This window comes from Desmodus rotundus, chromosome 1 (genome assembly GCF_022682495.2).
Source record: "Desmodus rotundus isolate HL8 chromosome 1, HLdesRot8A.1, whole genome shotgun sequence".
Classification (NCBI taxonomy): domain Eukaryota; kingdom Metazoa; phylum Chordata; class Mammalia; order Chiroptera; family Phyllostomidae; genus Desmodus; species Desmodus rotundus.
The window spans coordinates 99,990,357-100,013,222 of NC_071387.1; the positions used below are offsets into that span (position 1 = coordinate 99,990,357).

At 51.2% G+C, this 22,866-nt stretch overlaps 2 protein-coding genes and 1 non-coding gene across 3 annotated transcripts in view; 2 read left to right on the forward strand and 1 right to left on the reverse strand.

Annotated features, from left to right (window-relative positions):
- The window catches only part of PDPK1 (3-phosphoinositide dependent protein kinase 1), a 77,371-nt gene extending 67,014 nt beyond the window's left edge, over positions 1–10,357 (reverse strand). Inside the window, exon 1 of the mRNA XM_053928376.1 lies at positions 10,197–10,357. Coding sequence (XP_053784351.1) covers positions 10,197–10,220 — 24 coding nt within the window. The 5' untranslated portion in view covers positions 10,221–10,357. The remainder of the gene's footprint in view (positions 1–10,196) is intronic.
- A 3,298-nt stretch (positions 10,358–13,655) lies between these two features.
- Positions 13,656–13,760, forward strand: LOC112298513 (U6 spliceosomal RNA). Its single transcript, XR_002974152.2, has one exon. It is a non-coding gene; the product is annotated as a U6 spliceosomal RNA (small nuclear RNA).
- Positions 13,761–18,315: 4,555 nt separating this feature from the next.
- Positions 18,316–22,866, forward strand: part of KCTD5 (potassium channel tetramerization domain containing 5) — a 28,632-nt gene continuing 24,081 nt past the window's right edge. Inside the window, exon 1 of the mRNA XM_024553245.3 lies at positions 18,316–18,593. Within this exon, the coding sequence (XP_024409013.1) occupies positions 18,342–18,593 (252 nt within the window). The 5' untranslated portion in view covers positions 18,316–18,341. The remainder of the gene's footprint in view (positions 18,594–22,866) is intronic.

Here is a 22,866-nt window from a genome sequence, read left to right on the forward strand (position 1 = left end):
AAGAAAAAGCATCTCCCCAAGCAAGGTGCAAGATCCTTGCGAGCAGCACAGGGACCTGTGGGAACTCCCTACAGGAACTCCCTGAAGAGGCCCTGGATCTCCTTTACCCCCATCAACGTTTCCCACACATAAACTTATACCCACAGTTCATGGGTAAGTGTCTACTAGCCCCAGTGGGCTGTCCTGTAAGGAAAATGCCAGGTTAGTGTGGTCAGACTTTCCCTTTTTAAAAATCAGAAGCTTCTCTCTCCTTGAAATAGAACATAAACAAACACACACAAAAAACACATAAACAGACCCCTGGAATGCCACTGGCCATATAAATCAATGTCATCTGGCAGGAACACCCTCCAAGCAATGAAACTTCCCTGGCTTGCAACGCAGAAGACAGCCCCAGCTTATTTCTAACCCAGAATGCCTATCCTGACACCTGAAAAGGCACCAGAAACAGAGACGCTCTCCCTTCCTGCGCTCCTTAGGTGCAACTTCTGAATGAAGAGTTTCTTAGACACAGAGACTTTGTCGCAGTGTTAACGGCCAACTCCCACAAGAAAACTTCCCAACATCATCAGCGTGCAGAGAAAGATCTATTGTGCCTAGCATGACATTCAGCCACACCTCCACCACTCACCAATTTCAAGTTTGCCTACCAGAACCAAGGGAAGGAGGAGCAAGAAGCAGGGCTGGCAGCCAGGTCAGCCTATGTTTCACCTTGTCTTAGCCAACTCCAAGCACCTGACACACGCTTGCAGACTGGCCACAGTCCCGGGTGAGCCCTCAACACCCTGAGGCCTATCTGCCTGCTGCCAGGAGCCATCACCACCATTTCCTCCCAGTGCTTTCCCCTTGTGTCGGTGTCCCGTCTTCTTCCAACCATTCCCACCTTCATAACTGCTTGTTTTTCCGGGGCTGGTGCGGAAAGGAGATGGGAGGGCAAAGCTGTAGATGGGTGGGAAAACAAAACAAGCTCATGACTTTCCCGAACCGCCTAGCTCCAGAATTCTGGCCAGAAGAAACTCCATACTCTGCTCTTGGTTCAATCTAAAAGCCTCAATGTAACTGCCCACAGCTTACTCTGTGGCTGCAGGCAAAGGTCCTCAGACGATAAACAACACTGTGGCTTCACCGGACAGAAAAGAGCTGGAATAGAACAACATCTCAGAGCCCACCACCTACTCTCGCAAAGACCCGCAGCACAAACCCATGCTCCTCCCTGCAGAGAAAGAGCCAAGAAACAGTACGCAGACCCGAGCTGCAGCTCACACGAATGCTGAGGAGATCATAAGCTCTGGAAGGACACAGTCCACCGCTGACTGGAAACCAGCTCTATCACGGAGGTCAGTCCACTCTGCACCTGGGGACACCTCTGTCCCTGCAGAGTGTCCATGTCTGCGAAAAGTGGCCAGAGACGCAGGCACCTGGACCCCATTCCGGCTCTGACCCAGTACATGTAAGTCTGAAGCCCTCCAGGTGCCAAGTGTCCTCATCTGCAAACGAGAAGAATCCAGCAGGTAATAAGCATGAAGGTCCTCCCAGAATAAAAATACTGAGGTCACGCTATGACCCCAAACAACACGTCAGGGCCCTGGGCCCAATGCCACTCAATCAGCACAACCCTGTTTCACCTGGGCAGTGAGAGTCGGGCACCCATGACAGAATGTACCAGGGCACCCACCTCTGCGGGGGTCCTTCCTGGGCCAACACTTCACCCTCATCACAAAACACGTCAGACAAACCCAAACTGAGACACAGTCCACAAAGTACCTCTGACCATTACTCTTCCGAAGCATTGTGTCTGTGAAAAACAGGAAGGTCTAAAATTGTCCTAGACCAGAGGAGACCAAGGAGCATGACGACTAAATACAATGTGGCCCCTGGATGGGACCCTGGAATAGAAAGAGGACATTGAGGGGAAATGGGTGCAATCCCAAACAGGTTTGCAGGTTAGTCAACAGTGGTGCCCGTGTCAATTTCTTGGTTCTGACAGGTGAGAGGTGGTTGTGTAGATTTCACGAGAGGGAAAGTAGGGTGATGGGTATTTTCGGAACTCGGTGTTGTCTCTGCAACTTTTCTATATAGCTAGACTTACTCCAAAATCAAGTACATGGTAAAAATAAGTTTGTTTGGAGGCTATTTTGATAGCTTCAAGCACATTTAAAGGGTCTGAGGACATCCTGTGTCATTAAAACCCTGAATCAGAGTCACAGCTCAACACTAATTTGAAAAATGGAGGGCCACCAGAGGAAAATAGTACACTTGAAAAAAAGGGTAAAGAGCTGAACACAGTTGAAGTTTAGTATAAATTTCCTAACTCCACCACCTTTTCCAGCTCACACTGTCCAAAAGGCCTCCATGTGGGAAGTCCAGCAGTCCCCCTGGGCCAGCATTAGTAGTCAAGGCTGGCCTACCGGGTCATCCCAGGGCACGCACCTGCCTCCCTTCTTGCACTTCTACACTTGGCTACTTCCTTGTTCCCCTGCCCTCTTGGGGCCCAGCTTTCTGGGGGCCCGTGCCAGGTGCACTCTGGGTCCAGGCTCTTCTGCCTCCTCTCTGGAGCAGCCCACAAAGGCCGGCCAACCCTCCGGGGAAGGGCACTGCCCTCGCCTTCAGGCACTGTTTGTAGTGGCCATGCTGTTGACCGCTTCCCTTCAGCCCCTGGAGCAGGGTGGTGGTTGGTGGGGCTGACAGAGGGGTGGGAGTGCATACAGGCTGTCCCCCGCCCACTAAGCTGCGAATTCCGAATTCCGTCCTTCTCACCCAAGGATTCCTTCAGGCGGGGAGCTTGGAGCCCTTTGATGCCTCTTCTCCTAACCCACCACCAGTCCATCCTCACACCTTCCTACCCCAGAGCCACAAGGCTCAGTGCAGCAGCTTCTGGGATGAAAAGCTTTCTAAGACATTTCTTTAAGTGGGGGTGGGCGGTGAGAAAGAAGGCATTTAAGTCATATGTTTTGCTATTTGTTCAGGTGTGAGAATGAAACGCATTCACAAATAAAATGTGTATTTAGGTGCATATTTTTAAATTTAAAACTGTGTATCTGATAAGAACCAGCTAGGTACTTACAATCAGGAGAAGACCATAATTATGACCAATGAAAAAACCCCATGAAAGAAAATGCCAAACTGCAGGAAGAAAAAAATGAGCTGACGGTGAAAACAAGGGTAGTAAATGCTAAGCTTCTGAGATTGCCGTTGAGGGAACAGTTTATTCTCTCCGCCTCCTGTGCAGCCTAAGTCACAGGCCACTGGGAGAGAAAAATGCAGAATGGCTGAGTGTTCGCTCACCCTCAAGGAAGGAAGCTAGTTTATAATGACAAGTCCTTGTAAATGAGCAGTTATCAAGCTTCTCAGCCTGCCAACTTCCCTGCTTCCCCAGGGTCTGGCTGTTGTGCCTTTCCAGAGCATGGAGAGAACATGGGTGCATAAAAACAGAGCATAAGAACACGGATGAGCAGGGCCAGTATTTGGGCAGTTATGCCAAAACTGGGCTCTTACCATCGGTTCCCAAAGGAGAAGTCCACGCAGCACTGCTTGGCAGCCAGTGCCAGCACACGGCTCCAGCGCTGCCTTCCACCCCTGCTCTCAGCCAGGCTAGGGGTGCTCTGGCTCGCCATGCTCACTCACTGCATGTCCGTGCACAAGTGCATGGCGGGAAACCCGGAGAAAAGGTGGGCTACTCCTGAGAGAAAGAGCCCTGAGATCCCCCAGCACGATTAGCTACACAACCACTTCAGGAGGGTGGCACCTCTGGCACCCGAGGCCTCTGACACCTGGGGGTGCAACCGTGGTGCTGTATGTGGCTGCACCCACCCACAGAGCACATGCCCCTACGGGACAGGACACTTAGAAATCAGAGCAAAGCTGAGGCCAGGGAAAAGCCCTCTCTGACCTGCCCAAACTGCCAGAGACAGGTGTGCCCAAGGGACAGAACAGCACTGTGAGGCCCATTTCCCACCCCGTCCCTCAGTCCCGAGGAAAAAGCAGCTTGGCTTCTGGTCAGGGGGACTGCTAGGGTGATCCTGAGTCTCAGGGATCTTCAAGAATCAGTCCTCCGGATGGGAAAACAACTGCCGTGGGAGGGGCCGCCTCCTATGCAAGGTCCGCATCACCGAAGCTGGCCCTCTGCAGGTCGGGGACCCAGGCTCCAGCTACGTGAGGACAGTGGTGCAAGGCAGGCCTCACCCACCACACGGCAGTGCCAACACGGACAGCTTCTGCCCACATGCTGTATGCTCGACACTGACAATTGGCTATACAAGATTTAACCCAACATTTGATCGCCAGGACTTACTTCCCAGGAAGGGCTGCAGCATGAAAAGGAGCCCATGGCTTGGAAACACAGGCTTTCAAGGGGCATATAATGCACAGAAAAAGGACCTATCCCCCCTTTAAATTATGTTTCCGTAGACAATGAAGAAGTGGAAAAGGGGTCCACGTTTTCAACCCCCTGACTCCTTCCTACTTTGCAATGCTGTCATATTAGGCATGAAACTGGCAACCAACAGTTTAGGATGAGACCCTGCACCCCTCAAACATATACAGCTCAGAGTGCATGGGAGTCAGAACATACATGCAGCATGCACACAGGGTTTTGTTAAGAAACACGGAAATGGTAAGATGGACAGGCATGTGACAAACACACCACAGGAGCCCAGGTGTGCGAAGCAGGAGGAGAAAGCGTGGAAAGGAGTAACAGCAGCCATGCAGACACTCAAGCTTAGGAAAGTGAGGACATAACAAGGTGCAGAACCTGCTTTAGAGAAACAGAGCACTAAATACATGAGGAAACCCGGTGCAGACCTGGGGGGCGGGGGGCGTGTCACGAAGAAGTGGACTGGTCAGAAGAGACTTCACAGCCAGCTTGGGGCAGGGGAGGGACATTCCACTGAGGGGAACTTCTTCAGGCAAAGAGAAAGGGCCTAAAGAGGACCCAGCAGCCGGGAACATCCTGGGCGCTGTCCTGGGCTATGCAGGCTGGGACAGAGGCCACATGGCAGGGGCGTCTCACCAAGGAAAAGCCAAGTGGCAAGCCAGGAAAGGGAGGGGAAGTCAGGGGAGCGCTGGAAACTGGGGACCCAGCAGCAAGCTTAAAATCCTAACCCTACTTCCTCCCTCCCCAGGAAAGGGGGAACTAGAAAGACCACGTGTCTGTGTTTGCAGCTCCACCAGGCCATGCACTGCGGCGGTCCCCCTCCAGATGTAGCTGCTTCTTTACTGCAGGAGGGCACCCACGGCCACACTACAACCCAGCACAGGCACCACACCGCAGACAGGGCTCAAGAGCAAGGTCTGCAAGATGCAGCCTTCTCCCCCTGGGTGGGGCAGAGTTCTCAGGTCCAGGGCAGGCGCTGTCCTCCCAATCTCCCAGACACGTGAGCTCTGAACCCCGTTTCCCACAGGTTTCCACTGCAGGTCAAAGCACTTCATGAAATTTCAGGGAGGCTTCATTCGAGCTTCCCTGCCAACCTTACCAGCTTTCCCCGACAACATCCAATACACAGCTGTCACTTTGAATACAGCTCCTGCTGCAGTAAAATTAATTCCAAGACAGAAAAACAGGTTGGAGGATGAGACCTTAACAATGAATTCATTATAAAAGCCAAGCTTTTAGCCGGATCAATTCTGACTGTAAGAGTGCGGAGACACACACACAGCCTTCTGCTCACAGCCTCTCACCAGCTTCTCCAATGTGGGTGGGCCTGCCACCAGCCCCGCCAACACTGGGAGGACAAGGACCTCTGGAAAGGACTTCTTGGCATCACGACTTTCCTTCACACCGTGCCTGTAAATGTGTGGATGCCCGGCAGGCTGGTGCAGAGGACACGCGACCTTGTCTGTGGATGGAGGAGCAACCACACGCCCACCTTCATCAGGCCCCTCGGCAACACTCCAGATGGGAGGTACACGTGCATGTCCTTCTGTGGGCCATGCGCTGGGTAATGGGCTTCTGATGTCAGACCTGTCCGTCTTTTGCACACAGGTCGCAATGCCGTCACTTCCCGCTTCTGCAGGCCTGTGTGTAACCCAACTATTTAAACAGAACCTGACTCAGTTGTTCTGCTAAGGGATCTGGAGCCCTCAAGTGTACATCATTCCGAATGACCTATCTCCCTACCAAGTCAAAACAAACTGGAATTTCTTGGAGTCAAACTTTCAGGGTTGTTTTTTTGTTTTTTTAAGATTCTATTTATTTTTATTTTTAGAGAGAGGGGAAGGGAAGGAGAAAGAGAGGGATAGAACCATCAATGTGTGGTTGCTTCTTGCGTGCCCCCCACTGGGGGCTGGCCCACAACCCAGGCATGTGCCCTGACTGGGAATCAAACCAGTGACCTTTTGGTTCGCAGCCGCCCTCAATCCATTGAGCTACACCAGCCAGGGCAAACGTTCAGTTTAAGTCTGAAAAATTCCCTAGACTAAGAGGATGGAGCAGACTTTGTGCAACTATATAAATGCAACCGGCACCAAGCCCTGAAAACAGACTCCAAGAACCATCGAGGCCCTGCCTGGGTGGCTCAGTTGGTTGGAGCGTGGCCCCGTACACCAAAAGGCTGCAGACTCGATTACCAGCCAGGGCACATACCTAGGTTACCTGTTCCATCCCCGGTCGGGGTGCACACAGGATGCAACCGATCCATGTTTCCCTCTCACAACGAGGTCTGTCTGTCTGTCTGTCTCTCTCCATCTTCCTCTCTCCCTAAATCAATTTCAAAAAAAAAAAAAGAAAGAAAGAAAGAAAAGAACCATCATGAACCCAACAGGCCTTTCTCCTCGAAAACACTAGCATCAGAACACACTGCCCACTGCTCCGGAGAAACCGCACTCTGTGTCGGGTTGTGCTGATTCAGCTAGAGAGGATGCACATCGCTTCCCCACACTGAAAAAAATTTTGAGGGCCTGATCAAAAATTTTGAGGGTCACACTGAAAAAGGAAAGAATGCCACCTGCTTAAAGACGAATGCGCTACCGATACTCATCCAAAACTTCAGTTTCCACACCAGCACTTCCTCCCTGGTGATCTGCCCTTTGAACCTGCCTTCAAAACAACTGCACTCCACACCCCCTACAGCCAGCCAGCTGACATCACAGAGGCAGGCACACAACAGGGGCCCTAGCCCTTGCACCTGCTGGGGGAGTCATTTCTGCTTCAAGTGACCTCAGCATCTGCTCCTTCCCTTAGTCAAAGTCCACCTCCACAGAAGGCGCCCCCAAGAACGGGGCACAGTGGAGGACCAGTGAAGGCTCACCACGCACCATCAGCTCAAAAGGAACAAACCTCCCTGCCCCCCACCGCCCACCCACAGCCACTTTTGCTGTGCTTCCCAGGCCATCATGCACTTGCTCTACCGGCACCCAAACCTTGCATCAGGTGGCTCAGGAGACAAGGGCATAGATTCAAGGTGGACACATCCAAGAGATGACATTTTTTCCTCCCCGAACTGCACCAAAGGAAGCCTGGAGACAGAGAGCTGCTTTAATGAGCTGCCCCAAGCCTCTTTTCAGGCCCCGCATCTCTACAGGCTGCTGCTGTGACCCCTCTTATGAAACTCACGTCTGCATGGCGGAACAAACCTATACTTCCACCTCTGATTAGCATGGGGACCTCACCTCGCCAGCTCTGGACTCGGCTCCGTAACTGCTGTAGGGGCCTCACGGGGACAGGAATACTTCACGCTACATGAGGCCACATGAGAAGAAGCTAACTAACAGGGAGAGTGAAAGTCAAGACCCACTTCTTTCCAGATTCTCTGCTTTCCCCACTACAGGCCCGCACAGATACAGCCATCTTTGCAAACACACAGCCACCCCAGAGTTGCAGGGAGCTACCCGTCCAGCCGCCGATTTTACAGTTAACAAAATTGTCGCACAGTTCTTTTTCCAAAGGGAAGATTCCAAGCCTCACTCACTGAGAATATCAGCCCTCAAATGGGAATGAACCAGAACCTCTTTCCAAGCAGCTGCTTTCTGACAGCACGAGGCTGCAACAGGCTCCGGGGGTCACAGAGTTCAGCTATCTCCCCAAAGAAGTAGGGGTGCGGCCCCTCTGTGTGACGATGTCCCTCCGGTCTCAGCACAGACAGGACATTCAGGTGCAATCCCTGGGATGACCTCCTGGGTAGTGGCACAGAGGACCTCCTTAGACTGAGGGCTGCACTGAGTTGCCCAGCAGACACTCCCCCTGGCACTCCTCACCTGAGGGGCAGGGTAGCCCCTGGGCCTCTGCCATTGCTCAGTTTCCACATCTGTAAAATGGGATCGAAACCCACCTCCAACACTGTTGGCAGAATCCAAGCCACACGTGTGAGCTCTCCAGCCCGGTGCCTGCCTTAAAGGAAGTGCCAATCAGTGGTACTACAGCATCGGGCCCACCCTCCTATAAGCTGGGCTAGGCCATTTGCAGACTTCGCAACTCCAAGTGATCCCCCTCTCTTGGCTGTACACACTTCAAGAAGCAGAAAAATCAACCATTGGGACAGGGGATTCTCATACACTGACACCTTAAAGTTCCAGACTTGAGCAGCAAACTCACTTGGACCATGCAACTCTACCTGTCCTCACGGGAAAAATCCACGACTGGGCGCGTCTCTGCCAGTAGTGGTGGGAAACACGGCATATCCTCACACACGTATGCACATGTGATGGAACCCAGCTCCACACGCAAAAATCTCGTTCCTCTCACTTCCTGACAGGAGACCTAGCCTTTATTCTGTAATTCATTTCTTCCTGTCGGATTCCAGCATTTTTTTGCACTAAAAAGCTGCCCTATGGAAAGAAAACTCCAGATGTCAAACGTCCATCACATGGAACTACCAAAACTACGAGAAAATGCGCTCCTTTCCTCTTCCGATGGACGCCATCAAAGTGCACACGCTGCATTGCAACAGCAGCACTGTGAGAAAGTTTATTTTACAAATATCCAGGATTATCCTCAGCCTCAGCCTCCACTGAAGTTGGCCAAGCATCCTAAATCGTGTTTTTGCATGTTAGCTCAGGCACCACATGTAGCAATATCGAAGACCTTCCTCTTGCCTTTCACCATTTTCCTCAACAGAACAGGTCCTTCTGTTCTTAGACTTTGGATTATCACCCATCCCTACAAAGCCAAGTGTTCTAATTAACATGAAGTCCACGGATGGGCTGCAGAATGTTCAAGAGCTTCCTGAAGTAATCACAAAACTGGGCGCAGCTGTGCGTTTTTCTCAGGCGAGGACGCACACCTTCCATCAGATTCTCAAAGAGGCTCATAACCCCCGAAAAAAGAGAAGGGGTCAAGTACATTCATGGATCTTCCTTCATTTAAGGGATTTGCTTTTTGAACCAAACTTGGCAAGCTGTCTAGACATCCTTCCATCACCCACCTCATTCGCACACAAGGTATAAATCTTTAAACCGTCTTCGCAAGAGTCCAGAACTTAGCGGAGTAAACAAAAAACAAAACAAAAACATAAAAACACTAGGAATACTTTTAGCAACAGAGGGAAAACACAGAAACTCTAGCGATAGTTTTAGCAAAACATTTAACCCAACAAGCGTTTTCTTCCCCCGCCCCCCAAAATCCCTCCTCCGTGTCACGGTCCCTCCCCCCACTCACCCCCCCACCCCCGCGGTAGCTTCCAGCCCAGCCCCCCAGGGGCTTCCCACAACACCTGTGCCCGTGCGGGAGCGCGGACTCAGGGCAGGAAAGCACCCGCAGGGCCGGACAAGGACTGTCAGACTTGGGCTACCCAGGAATTTGGAAGGCCCGGGGCACCTGGTGCTTTCCGCAAGAGCTCGCACCTCCCGCTTCTGCTGGGGACAGAGGCACCGGGACCCCGTTTCCAAGGCGAAGGCTCACAGCGCCTCCTCCGCACACAGAACCAAAGGTAACCCCGGAGGCTCGGCTCCAGGCCGCGCCGAAAGGAAACTTTCCGAACACTTCCACCGCAACAGGCCGATGACAACTCCCCGGCTTCCCCCGCCCTCCCCGCGCGTGTCAGGGCCCCCGCTGGCCCAGCGCACACCGCACGGGGACCGGGATCCCCTCGGCGGCTGAGCGTCGTCCCCAGGGTGCGCACGGTCCTCCGTGCTCCTGCCCGGCCCCAGAGAGACGCCGCCCGGCCCTCGGAACCCTGGCCAGCCTCGCTTGGCCGGGCCCAAGCGGCCGCTGCGCTCCGAGAGGTGACAGGCCGGTGCGCCCGGGCTGCCGCGACCACACTCACCAGCTGGCTGGTGGTCCTGGCCATGGACCCCGCGGCAGCTCGGGCACCTCACCGCAGCACTGCGCGGCTCAGCGCGTCCTCAGCGTCTTCCTCCCCGCGGCGGAGCTCCAGCAATGGCCGCCCTCATCCTGCGCCCGCCCCGCCGCTCACAGCCCGCGGCACCGCCCCGCTCGCGCGCGACGCTGGGCGGGACTTCCGCCGAGCCGCCGCCGCCTCCCGCACCCATTGGCGGTGCCCGCCGGTCGCGCCGCCGCGGCCCTGGGTAGCCGGGGCCACACCTCCCAGCTGCATTTCCGGGTTGAGGCCCCCCGGGCCCGAGGCGCTGGAGCCGCTGGAGGGGGGGGGGGGCGCGACCCAGTGGGAGCCAATCCCAGGCCCGCTGGGCGGTGCCGGGCTGTGGAGGAGCGGAGCTGTCATCCCAGGCTCCCAAGGCTGGGAAAACGAGGCTCGCAGGGGCAGGGGCCGCGCCGGCCAAGGTCTTACCCGAGGAACAGGTGAGGATCGGCTCCAGCCCACCTCTCGGACTCAGAAGCTGGACTCTGTGGAAACACCGGAAAGCGAACCTTTGCTAGTTTAAAAACTAGGAAGTGTTCACTGTAGGAACTTTAGGCTCTCAAGTCGTATTTATAAGGCAGAAAACAAGCCCCATCTCCTCTCTCCTAATAGTCCCAGGAACACTTTCAGAACTTGTTTGCTCATAATTTTTTTGTAGTTGGTGATATTGAATTATTTTGGAAGTTATTGTTGATGATAATGCTATTGTTGGGTTTTAAATTGTGGTAAAACGCACATAGAATTTACCACATTAACCATTTTAGTGAACGCTTCAGTGGCAGTAAGTACATGCACATTGTGGGGCTAAGATGATGTCTTAAAACTAGAGCCATCTTTGTTGCCTAAAGCTTTGCATGTTTTAAAATAACCTTTTCTTTTCTATTTCCAAAAGTCTACAACTCACGGGTGTCCAACTCAGTTTCACTGGGCGCCACATCAATCTCGAGGTTGCCTTCAAAGGGCCAGTTGTAATTATACGGCTGTATAAATGTAACTACTCCTAAAAGTTAAGCTAGAGCTCAGAGGTGCCACCAGGTAGAAATAAGGTGCTAGGCCAGATTCAGCCCAAGGGCCTTCTGTTTGCCACCTGTGGTCTTCGTGTTTAATTTTTTTAAATAACACTTTAGGGAATGCAGAAGTAACTATAAAATAACTGAGCCCTCAGTTCACACTGGCCAGAATCAATTGTTGGAAAGCAGTCATAGCCGGGCTAACATCTACCAGCAGCACTTACTCTTAGTAAGGAATCTTCATGTCTAGTCTCATTTACTGTAAACAAGCATGGAGTTATGTTGCCCAGCTTTTCAGAGGAGGAGGCTGAGGCGCAGCGCAGTTCTGTAACTCGCCCTGGGTCTCGTGGTGCCAGAGCCAGGATCTTGATACTCACATGCCAGAGGCTGTCCTTGGACCACTCTGTGTTTGACTGTCCAAACTTCTGGTCCTCCGCATTTACTTATCTTTAAAAACAATAAAAATGCCCTGGCTCAATGTGGCTCAGTGGTTGAGCATCAGCCTTCAAACCGAAGAGTCGCCAGTTCATTCCCAGTCTTGGCACATGCCTGGGTTGCAGGCCATGTCCCCAGTAGGGGGGGCGCGAGAGGCAACCACACATTGATTTTTCTCCTTCTCTCTTTCTCTCTCCTTTCCCCTCTCTAAAAATACATAAATAAAATCTTTAAAAAATACAAAATAAAAGGCAGGGGTAACCTCTGTCCCCCAGAAGGGCTCCTGCTGCTTTGAAACTCACCTTTTCACTTAACAGTGTATCATCCAGGAGAACTCTACCAGAAGCCTACAGCTTATAGATGCATGTGTTGATAAAGCTCCATCCTAACTTACAGTGAAGTGGTCCGCAGCCTTTTCCGCCATGAACAAGGCCTGCACGTAAATCCAGGCATACCCTTACTTATTTCCTTAGTGTAACTTCTTAGCAGAGGAAAGTGCTGGGTCCAAGCGCAGGCATTCCTCTCCGGACTTTGGACACGTGCTGCTCATCACCCATTGCCAGCCCCTCTCCAGATCTCTCACCCTCAGTGGACACAAAGAGCAGCTCAAGGTAGATGGCAGCTCTTGCCGCCATACCCAGCCGCACCCCACATTTGGGAACATCGGGCACATGAACCTACATCGATAACCCCTACTGTGAAGTGTGTATCTCACGAGCACCTTTGCTCAGGAGCCTACTGAAGGGTGTGCTCCACTAAATGAGTGAGTAAGCCGGCCAAGAAAAAAGGCATGAAGTCCAGGAAGTGGGGAGGAGAACATGCAGGAGGGTGATGGAGGGAGTCCCAGGATTTGTCCATTCCGCAAATGCGTGTTGCGCGTTCCCACCACGCCAAGCACTGTGATAGATATCGGCTATTCATTGGTGACAAAACACAAAAATCTCTGCCCTTGTGGGACTCCCATTCCACTGGCTTGTGACCGGGGGTGGGGGTGGAGACAGCCAGCATAATAGATAAACAAATCTTATGGGCTGTTAGAAGGTAGTAAGTGCTGTGGGAGAGAAAGAAAATCAGCGAAGGGAGGACTCAGGAGTGCGCAGGAAGTCGGTACAATTTTACATGGATAATGAGGAGAAATCCCGGATAAGAAGGGGAACGCACAGACCCAAGGGCTGCAGGAAAATACTGAAAATGGTAGATCCTCTAGTGGGTTTCACCACATAAATGTTTTCAAATTAATTTATTAATTGATTTTAGAGAGATAGTGGAAAGAAGAGAGAGGGAGAGTGAGAAACACCCATTTATGTCTTCCTTGGTTAATTCCTATATGTGCCCTGACTGGGGATCAAACCCAACACCTTGGTGCATTGGCATGATGCTCCAACAAACTGAGCTACCTGGTCAGGGCACCACATTAAAACATTGAATTGAGAAACTGGCAGAGAACACTGGCTGGTGTGGCCCAGTGGATTAACCATCGGCCTGTGAACCGCAAGGTCTCTGGTTTTATTCCTAGTCAGGGCACATGCCTGGGTTGCAGAGAGATGAGGAAAACCTCAGAAAAACAGCCATAGTAGAAAGTAAGCGGAAACACAGTTTCCTAGGCATCTCCACTCATCTCAGCTGTCAGAGATACTTACTCATAGTGCAGATGCACTGATTCAACCAGTAACCATCATACTCCACCTTGGTAGGACCTAGAGATGGAGGGAGGACTCCTCACCTCTTTCGCCAGAAAGGCAACAGATAATGACTGTAAGTTTTGAATCAGACATAAAGTATCTCAATCCAAAGATATTATTTAGGAAGGTGGACATAAATCACAGGAAGCACATTCGAACCTGTAGTAAGTAGAATGTGAGTATGGAGACATGAGGCCGGGCTGCTGTTTCTCATTACAAGCCTTTTTAGAACCACTTGGCCTCTGTAACATTGATGGAAAGAAAAAATAATAAAATGGGTGCTCACTTTGGCGGCACGTACACTAAAATGGAAACGATACAGAGAAGATTAGCACGGGCTGAGCAAGGATGACACGCAAATTGGTGAAGCGTCCCGTATTTTAAAAGCTAATAAATGAGTCTGTCTTCTTCGGGGAAACTCTAAGAAGCTCTCAATCATGAATGTAAAGCTGTGTATGGATATTTGTGACAGCACGGCTTTGATGTGAAGTAAAAAATGAAGAAGACACATCCAAAATTCTTATCAACAGGAGAATGATAAGTGTTGATACATTCATGCTGGAAAATTCTACGTAGTTACTGAAAAGAACAGCGCAAAGCTCTGAAGGCAAAGCAACAAGTTGCAGAATATGAACTGGAGTCTTTTAACTTTTTTTAAAATCAGAGCCTATTACACCGAAGCGTGGCCACGTAGTTCTTGAGTAAGTCAGAGTACAGGAAGGGGAGCAAGAACACAGTGAACACTGGAGCCTAGTGGAGCAGCAGGTGGAGCCCACTTCAGGGCTCACCCCTCAGGGTAGGGGTGAGGGGAGGGGGGCGGTGAGGTCCTGAGAAAAGTAGCTGAGCAGAGAGCAGGAGCAGGGCAGGGAGCAGCAGCTGAGAGAGAAGGTAGGACAGTTCTCAGTTCTTGTGGGGCCTGAATGGCAACCAGTGTGCAAAGCCCAAGCCAGGACAGTCCAATCCTCAGTCTTGGTGAGAGGCAGGGTACCCCCTCCATGGATTGGCCCTGGCTTCCCCTCCTAGGACAGTGGACAGGAGGGGAGATGGACTCACCTGGCCCAACAGAGTTCATAGCCATCCTGGCTGGAGGAAGGGGAGGGACAGTCCCCAGCTTTTCTGTTGCTTCCTTGCTCAGAGCCTCTGTCTGTGGTGAAGAGTGACATTGGGCCAAGAGTGCAATGGCTTGGCCTGAGATTTTGAGGTCAAGTTCCACCCAGGGAGGGGCAGGAGAATGACCATAATCACCCTGAGAGGGGGCTGAAAGTGTGCCTTATACACATGGCCCATTTGTGTAGCGTACTCACTGCAAAACAGATTACATGCTTGCATCTGGCCTGTCCTATTTTATGTTTCTTATTCATTCCCATAACCCTCATGGCACATGGGAGGAAACAGAAATTGGCCTCATGTCACGCAGCCAGTGTATTAGTTACCTAACATGTGGATCAAGTTACCCCAAAACTCAAAGACATAAAACAGCAAACATTTATTGTCTCAGATGAGGTTTCTGAGGGTCAGGAATCCAGGAGCATCTTGAGCGGTTCGGGCTCAGGGTGTTTCATGGTGTTGTAGTCAAGATGTTGGCCAGGGCTGAGTCATTTAAAGGCCTGAATGGGGCCAGAGGATCCACTTCAAAGATTGCCCATTCACTCAGCTATCAGTAGAAGCCTTGATTCCTCACCAGTGGGGAAACTTTTTACAGGATTATCTGGGTGCCTTCATACCACGACAGGTTGTTATCCCCAGAGTGAATGTTCCGAGAGAAAGAGAGCACACACGAGACGGAAGCTGCAGTGACATTTATAACCTAATCTTAGAAGTCACACATCATCACTTCTGCCACATTCTAGGCATCACAGAGAAGAGCATTAATGTTTTTGTTCTGATTTTGATGTTAATGATTTTGAGAGAGAGAGAGAGAGAGAGAGAGAGAGAGAGAGAGAGAGAAAGAGAGAAACATCAACTTTTTGTTTCACTTATTTATGCATTCATTGGCTGATTCTTGTATGTGACCTGACCAGAGATTGAACCTGCAACCTTGGTGTATCGGGATGATGCTCTCACCAACTGAGCAATCTGCCAGGGCACCATTAACATTTTTTACCACGCCCTTTCCAACATGGGCACAGCTACCTCTGTGGATACCAGCTTCCGGTGCTTGGGCTTCTTTCTCCCTCCTGCTCTAAGGGGTGGTACAGTGCTTGGCTTAACACAGGGCCTGCCCTACTGCTGAATGCTTTGAGGGTGGTGACTGTTCACTGGGTGGGGTTCTTCCTGGGGGAGGGAGTGTCGAGTTTACAAGTACTTCTCAAATGGGGACTGTCCTGTTTATTGTAGGGTGGTACAGCATCCCTGCCCCTATGCACTATATCCCAGCAACACTTTCTCCCTTCCCTGGTTATGGGAACCCAAAAGGTCTCCCAAGAGTTCCTTGGGACAGTGAGGGGGAGAGGGCAGAATCACTCCAGTTGAAAACCACTGGGATCGAATATGCATCAGGAACCCCAAACTTCCTATGCCTGGAAGCTCCTCCTGGTGAGCGTCCTCCTATCAGACTGTACTTTAGTGTTGTCCTGGCAGGTCTCAGGACAAACCCCATGTTGGGGCAGCCACAGGACAGCCCGTTGCCTGTTCCCAAGTTCACTGCTCATGGACTGGACACATGAGCTTTGGTAGCACATCTGTCTGACCAGGTGTTTCGGGTGCTGGGCTGCTGCAGCGTCAGACTCTAAGTCCTCTACATCCACATGCATGGACGCTAAGTAGCACATCTGACATTTAAATTCTGCAGAGAGAAGGGCACCTCTGCAGAGCCATGTCTGTGGCTGTTGTCTTTTTTCCCCTAAATGTTTTTATTTTTATGCCAGAGAGAGGAAGGGAAAAAGAAAGAGAAAGAGAGAGGAGAGACATCGATCGACGGGTTGCCTCCTGTACGTGCACCAATAGGGGATGGATCCCCCAACTTAGGCATGTGCCCTGACCAGGGATCGAACCTGTGACCTTTTGGTCTAAAAGATGATGACGCTCCAACCACCTGAACCATACCAGCTAGGGCTGTGGCTGTTGACTTTAAGTCCAGACCACCCAAATTTGGTTTCATTCTTACTTTCTCCACTTCAGTTTGGGCCCATCAGTTCCGAAGGGAAACACGCACAAGAGGTTTTCTAGGTACCGTGCTCGGTGCCGCTTGCCTCTGCCAGAGATCATGGCTGAATTGTGCAGGGTCGAGTCTCCTGCCTCCTCTGATAACCCAGCCCTCCCTTCGCCGGTCAGTCTGTGGGCTGATGGTGCTCTCTGCCCAGACGGCAGAGGGTGCAGCTGCTGGGAGAGTTTGGTGATGGTACCGTTCTTGGAGATGCTGCCATAGACGTTTCTCCATATTATTTCCTTTCCTATCCAAACCTAATCTGAACTGATGGTGCCCCAAGCGGGTGTGGCCCTGGCCTCTTGGGCAGCCTGCCTGCAGAGTGCTTTAAATCAGGGCAGGGGGCACTCCAAGAGCTTCTGGGGGGCACAGGAGGTTTGTCGATCAGGCTGCACGTGGGTAACGGGTCTGGGGCAGAAGCGGTCCAGCAAAGAGCGAGTTTCTCTTGGGCTCAGATGGCTGTGGTGTGCCCCTGAACAAGCCTACGTGTATACCTGAATTTTCCCCATAACTCATGTCTTCAGTGTGAGGAAACGCCAAACTTGATGTGCAGGCAGAACTTTTTTACAAAAGGCAAACCTGTTTTAGTTGTGTAATCCACCCTCGTCTACCCCATCTGGCTGAATGGCTATAAATAGGAGTCATTTTACAGGTGAAAAGCCTCTATCACCATCGTAAGTTTGATTGGATGTTGACAAAATCAAACTCTGCAGTATTCAGAGCTGCCGTACCTGTTCCTGATCACAAAATTGGGTGCGTCGATAGTATGGTAGCTGTCCTTCAGGTTGGTGGCAGTCAGTCAGACATGTGTAATATTCTCTACCTGGTCTGTAGCTGTAACTGTGATGTACAGGCAAAGCAAAAAACAAACAAACAAACAAACAAAAAACCCAAAACAGCCCTGGCTGGTGTCGCTCAGTGGAGCGCCAGCCTACCAGCCAAAGGGTTGCTGGTTCTATTCCCAGTTAAGGGCACATGCTTGGGTTGCTGGCCACCTCTCCAGTAGGGGGTGCTCCAGGGGCAACCACACATGGATGTTTCTCTCCCTTTCTCCTTCCCTTCCCCTTTCTCTAAAATTAAATAAAATCTTTTAAAAAAACTTATGAAAAACAAAGAATGCAATGATATTGGGATGTACACTTTTGCGGTGTTATTCTTATAAAAGGTTATTTTCTGGCTACTGTTGGCCTCTAATTCAGTCTGTGTTTAAATTTAAAGTCTAATATATGAATTGTTTGGATTGAATTCATTATGTTGGGGGCCAGATTGCTGTATGTATTGATGTACAGTTTTGAACGTGAATAGTTATTGTAATCTATATTTTACAACTTTTTCTGACTTTATTATATAATTTTTCTATTTGGTCAAGATTTAATTGTATCATAATTTAATGAATCTCTCTTTTTTAAATTTTTGTGCTTTAGCTATAGTTGCCAGATGATGAATTTTACACGTATGCGTGGTACTCTTGTAATAAAAAGCATGTGGAGTGTAGACGCTGGCTGGTGTACCTCCTCCTTTGGTCACAGTAGGTCTCGGTTGTGTCCTGGATATTGACGGGAGCCCGGGGAAGACCAATGAGACTGTAGCCCCGAGCCCACCGCCGGGTTTGGCCGACGCACTCCTGCTTGGGCACTCCGGACTCCGGCCGGTAGAGGGCACTATCTTCCGCAATTCCGGACCGGAATTTCGCCTCCCGCCTGACGCCCTGGCGGGAGCTTTACTAGAGCGGACCCGTGGGCGGGACAGAGCTGGGAGGAACACATTAAAAGACGGACGCTTCCGGTGGAGGAGAGCTGTGGCTGGGCTTGCTGGGATCATGGCGGAGAATCACTGCGAGCTTCTGCAGCCGGCCCCAGGCGGTTTCGGGGTGGGGTTGGGGGGCAGCCTGTGCCGGCGCTGTAGCGCGGGGCTCGGCGCCTTATCCCAGCGCCCCGGAAACGTGTCCAAGTGGGTCCGGCTCAACGTCGGCGGCACGTACTTTCTCACCACCCGGCAGACGCTGTGCCGGGATCCGAAATCTTTCCTGTACCGTTTGTGCCAGGCCGACCCCGACCTGGACTCAGACAAGGTGAGGGCTGCGCAGGCCGGCCAGGAGGGGCCAGGTCGCCCTGGACAGCGGCCCGCCTACACCCCCTGCCTCATGCTGAGGAGACCCGTTCCGCGCTCGGAGCCCCGCACTCCCCTTGTCACCTGCTCGGCCCGAGCCACCAAACTCCCTGCCCTGGGCGGGGGAAAGAGGATGGCGCTCTAGCGCCTACTACTCTCAAGGATCCCTAGCCACTCCACTTCGCGTCTCTCTTTCTAGCAGTCTCTTTCTAGCTCTCACTGCTCGTCAGTGGAGGTTTCCTATATCCTGGTCTTTGCAGTGGATCTATACTCTCTTTTCTTACCTAGATTCTTTTGCCCCTGGTGTGTGAACACCTTCTCTTCTCCGTTCCAGTGTACTTGTGGGTTTTGGAATCAGAGGACCTTGTGTTCTCTTTTCACATTTCAGACGCTTGAATTAATGGGTGGGGGGGGGGGGCGGTAACACGGTGGCCTGCCTTTCCCAGGGACTTGCATTTAGAGATTTGGTGCTCCATAGTTTTTAGCCACAACACTCACCCCATTCAGCACTCCAAGAAGGTACTGTCCATAGAATGATATTTCAAAGGGAACATTGCTCATACTAAGAAGTGTCAAGGAAGGGCCAGATAGGAAATATTTTTAACCTGCTTTCTTATCCTAGTTTTTCACTGCCCTTGCGAAAGGATAGGAATTTCCTTTTGGAACTTATTTTTTCATCAAATATAATACACTGTTGTTCCAGATAGTATTAGGAATTATTTTGTTGATTACCTTTACAAGACTTGTGTGTTTGAGGAATAGTATCCCAGAAGTTGTACCAGATTGAAAGTGAGCAAAGGCTCTGTTGGAAAAATAGTTATTACCTATATTTATCCTAGGGAATATACAAGTCTTACTCTTACTTTACTGGGTCTCTCAGTTGGGCCTACACAATAGCGCTTAACTTTGTTCCTTGCCAGCTCAACATTTGCCAGGCATAAGGCTTCCCAGAAAAATTCACATCCTTCAAGTTTCAGAAACATGACAGAGACCATTCTCAGGGTAGCATCACCTATGATCAGGAAATGAGAACTCTTGAGTTACTGCAAAACCACCCCCGTGAATAGAAATCAGAGTTTTAGATGTTAGCCTTCTGGCCCTCTCCCTCCCCACCTCCTACCCCCCACCTACCAGCTATTTCCGTTGCTCACTTGGCCAAGCTTATAGAAATGACCTCCCAGAAAATGACAGTCGTCTTGGGGATAGAAACAGGTTTCTGTGAGCTATCGTTTTCCTTTTATAGCGTGAGTGTGTGTTTTATGGATTTGATTTTCTTTTAAAATAGTGGGTCTTAGTAGTCATTCACTAGAATTTTTACTCCAGTGTTCCCGTTTTGTATATTGAGTCAGAGTTTAAGTTGCTTTTGTCCATTGGGTTGTTTTGAGGCAATGGCTGACTATTCAACACTGAAACAGTTGATTCAGAGCCAATAAACTATAGTTTACAGTTAAGTCAATTCATCCCTTTATCGTGCTGTTTCAAGACTACTTAAAAAATTAATGCTTTACTGTACCAGGGATCCTCTGGGAGAGGGTAATTTATCAGAATGTATCTACATTGTTGCTTTTTCAATTATCCAATTAACCGTATTTTTTTTCTAAAATGTAAAACAACCGTAGAACACGAAGGTAAAGTAGCAGTTAGTTACAGTTTCTGTCTCATAAAATAGTTGATAGTAGATAAGTTAGTTTTAGTCGCAGATAATGTGAATGTGCCAGAAAGAGTAATGCCAATTCACCTTAGTCATGCTAGTAGGGTTTTCACTTCAAATGAGAAAATGTATAAGATACTCCATCTTTTCAGGTCCTCCCACTTTTCCTCGCCCCCGCCCCTGGTTCTGATAAAAGAATGCCCCAGAGACTGACTCGTAGATAATTAAACCCTGAGTGACCAATCTGAGGATTGTAGGGAGGAGGGGAAGGGATGTTTGGGGTGGGACCCTGGCTCTGCTCCTAATTACAAAATAGAAGACAAACAGGAGGTGGATTCACACCTAAAAATCTCAAGCCCGGGCCTCCTAGTTGAGACTGAGGACAGCACACTGGCAGAGACTCCTAGGGCTGAAGCCAGGTGTTGGCCTGGTGGGAGATTGCCTGCTGGGCATTCCACTAGTGTTGATGGAGCACCTGGGCTTGCACAAGGTGGTGCTCGGGGAGGGGTTGGGTGGGGAGATTGAAAGGGGAGGAGTTCCTGAAGACCTGTACCCTTTCAGGAACCTGATGGGTTTGGAGTTCACTGAGAGCATGCTTGTGGTGTGCTGTTAAAGGCAGAGTGTCTGGTGGGGAGTTCCTTCGGGGAAGCCACGTGGGGGAGGTGGAGTTACAAGACATTTTCTTGAATGTTTTGTAAGAAGTCAACAGAGAGGTTGTTAGGGAGGATGGGAAGCTGGGTTTCAGATGGTCGCCCCTCCCCTTAAGTCTTCACATTCCCTGTCTCAGGAGTGAGCCTGGGACCCATTGCCATCTCCCAAGCCCCCAAACCCTCACCCTCTTGTCTCGAGTTCTGACTCTGGGCCCATTGCCACCAGGAAGTTCTCTTTGTAGACAGTGTGAATGTGAGTGCTGTCTTCCTGCATCGGGGCTGGTCTGAGTCTGTGTTACTCATGTCAGCTGTCCTGGGTCGTTTTTCTCTCCCATGTTCCCTTAGGGGCCGGCAAGCTGCAGTACTCCTTCCCGGAAGTGTTTCCTACATCCTTGAGGAGTGATGCGTTTTGATTCTGTCTCTGTGCTCTGTGGTCCCCGGCCCATAGGCATTGTTGAACAGCTTAGACTTTGTCTAGAGCTGAGTCAGCCCTGTGTCAGTGTGGAGAAGCTGTAGGAGTTCAAGGGCAATAGGAAATGCTACCTGGTGGGTAACCACTCAGGTGAGGTAGGATTTGAGGGGGGTTGGTCTCTGCCCCTGAGCCAGGCCTGGAGAAAAGTGTGGGCTGCCCATTTGCTTTTGTCCTCGGACAGGGCTGTTTTCCTGGCTCTGGCATTCAGGGTCAGTGGCGGCAGAGGGGTCTTTGAGGAGCGGGGCCAGCGGGGTGTTTCTGATGACACGCCCCTTGCAGTTCTGTGCTGTGCTCACCGCAGGTGCAGTTGGTGTTGGCAAGTCTCGGGACAGGAAAGGTAGTGAAAGGAACTTTATAGACACGGCTAAAGGCTAAGTGACGGGGCATGGGGTGGAAGTATGAAATTCTAAGCCACTTGGCAAGAGAAGTGGGGGTTATTTTGAGTGGAAATGGCACGTTTTGTTTGGTGCAATGAAATCAGAGGTGAAGGGCCGACTTGCCGAACTGCTGCGAGCGCCCCGGGCACCGAGGAGAGCCGCGCCAGCCTGTCTGAGGCCACGAGTGGTGTTCGTTCACACTTTGCTTGAGGATGTGGCTCTGGGTATGTTCTCAGTGCCGACCACACATCACAGTTTGTTCAGGCCCTGAAGAAACGGTCCCCTTGCATGCTGGGCGCCGACCCTTTCCTCCCCCTAGTACAGCTGAGCTTGCTGCCAGCGAATGCTCAGGGCACTCCTCACAAGGTGCCTAACTTGAAGGCTCCTCCCATGGAGCCTGCCCAAGAGTCAGTGTGGGAAGGTCCTCAGGGAGAGTGAGAACTTGCTTCAGGGCATCAGCCCTCAGGCCATCAGCTGTCCCACCCTCAGTCCTCTGAGGGTGGCCCTGGAGGAAGTGGTGTCAGCTGCACAGCAGTTCCTCTTTCTGCCCAAGACACAGAATGCACACGCACCCTCCCGCAGCTCTTCCCCAGCAGGACAGTGACTGGTCTTGGTTTAGAGCGGGAGTTAGAATAGTGTGGTCCAGCTGATTTTGCAAAGAGTGTTGTAGGGGACACAGATGCCCGGCTGTGCCAGGTGGTCAGTGGCTGCTTTCACCTGTGAGTGGATGCTCACGGCTCCTTCCCAGGGACCCTCCAGGTCAGCAGTCCCTGCGCCAGCAGTCTTTCAAGTCGTCTGAAGGACCTGATGCTTGGCGCCAAGGGAGGGTCCATGTCGCCAGGTGCCAGCAGGCCACCTTGGCCATCTGCGCTCTCACCAGGCCTTGAGTGGGCAGCGCTCCCCACACTACAGAGCACCCAGAACATTCCAGGCTGGAGTTGGTGGGATGTGGTCATTGGGTGGCTGGGAGCATGTTTCCAGTTGGCACTCTGGGCCTGCTGGCTTTGGCCCCGCCCACCGCTCACCTGGCTGTGTGCCTCTCTGAGTCACTGTGAGCCTTAAGGAAGATGATGAATGGAACACCT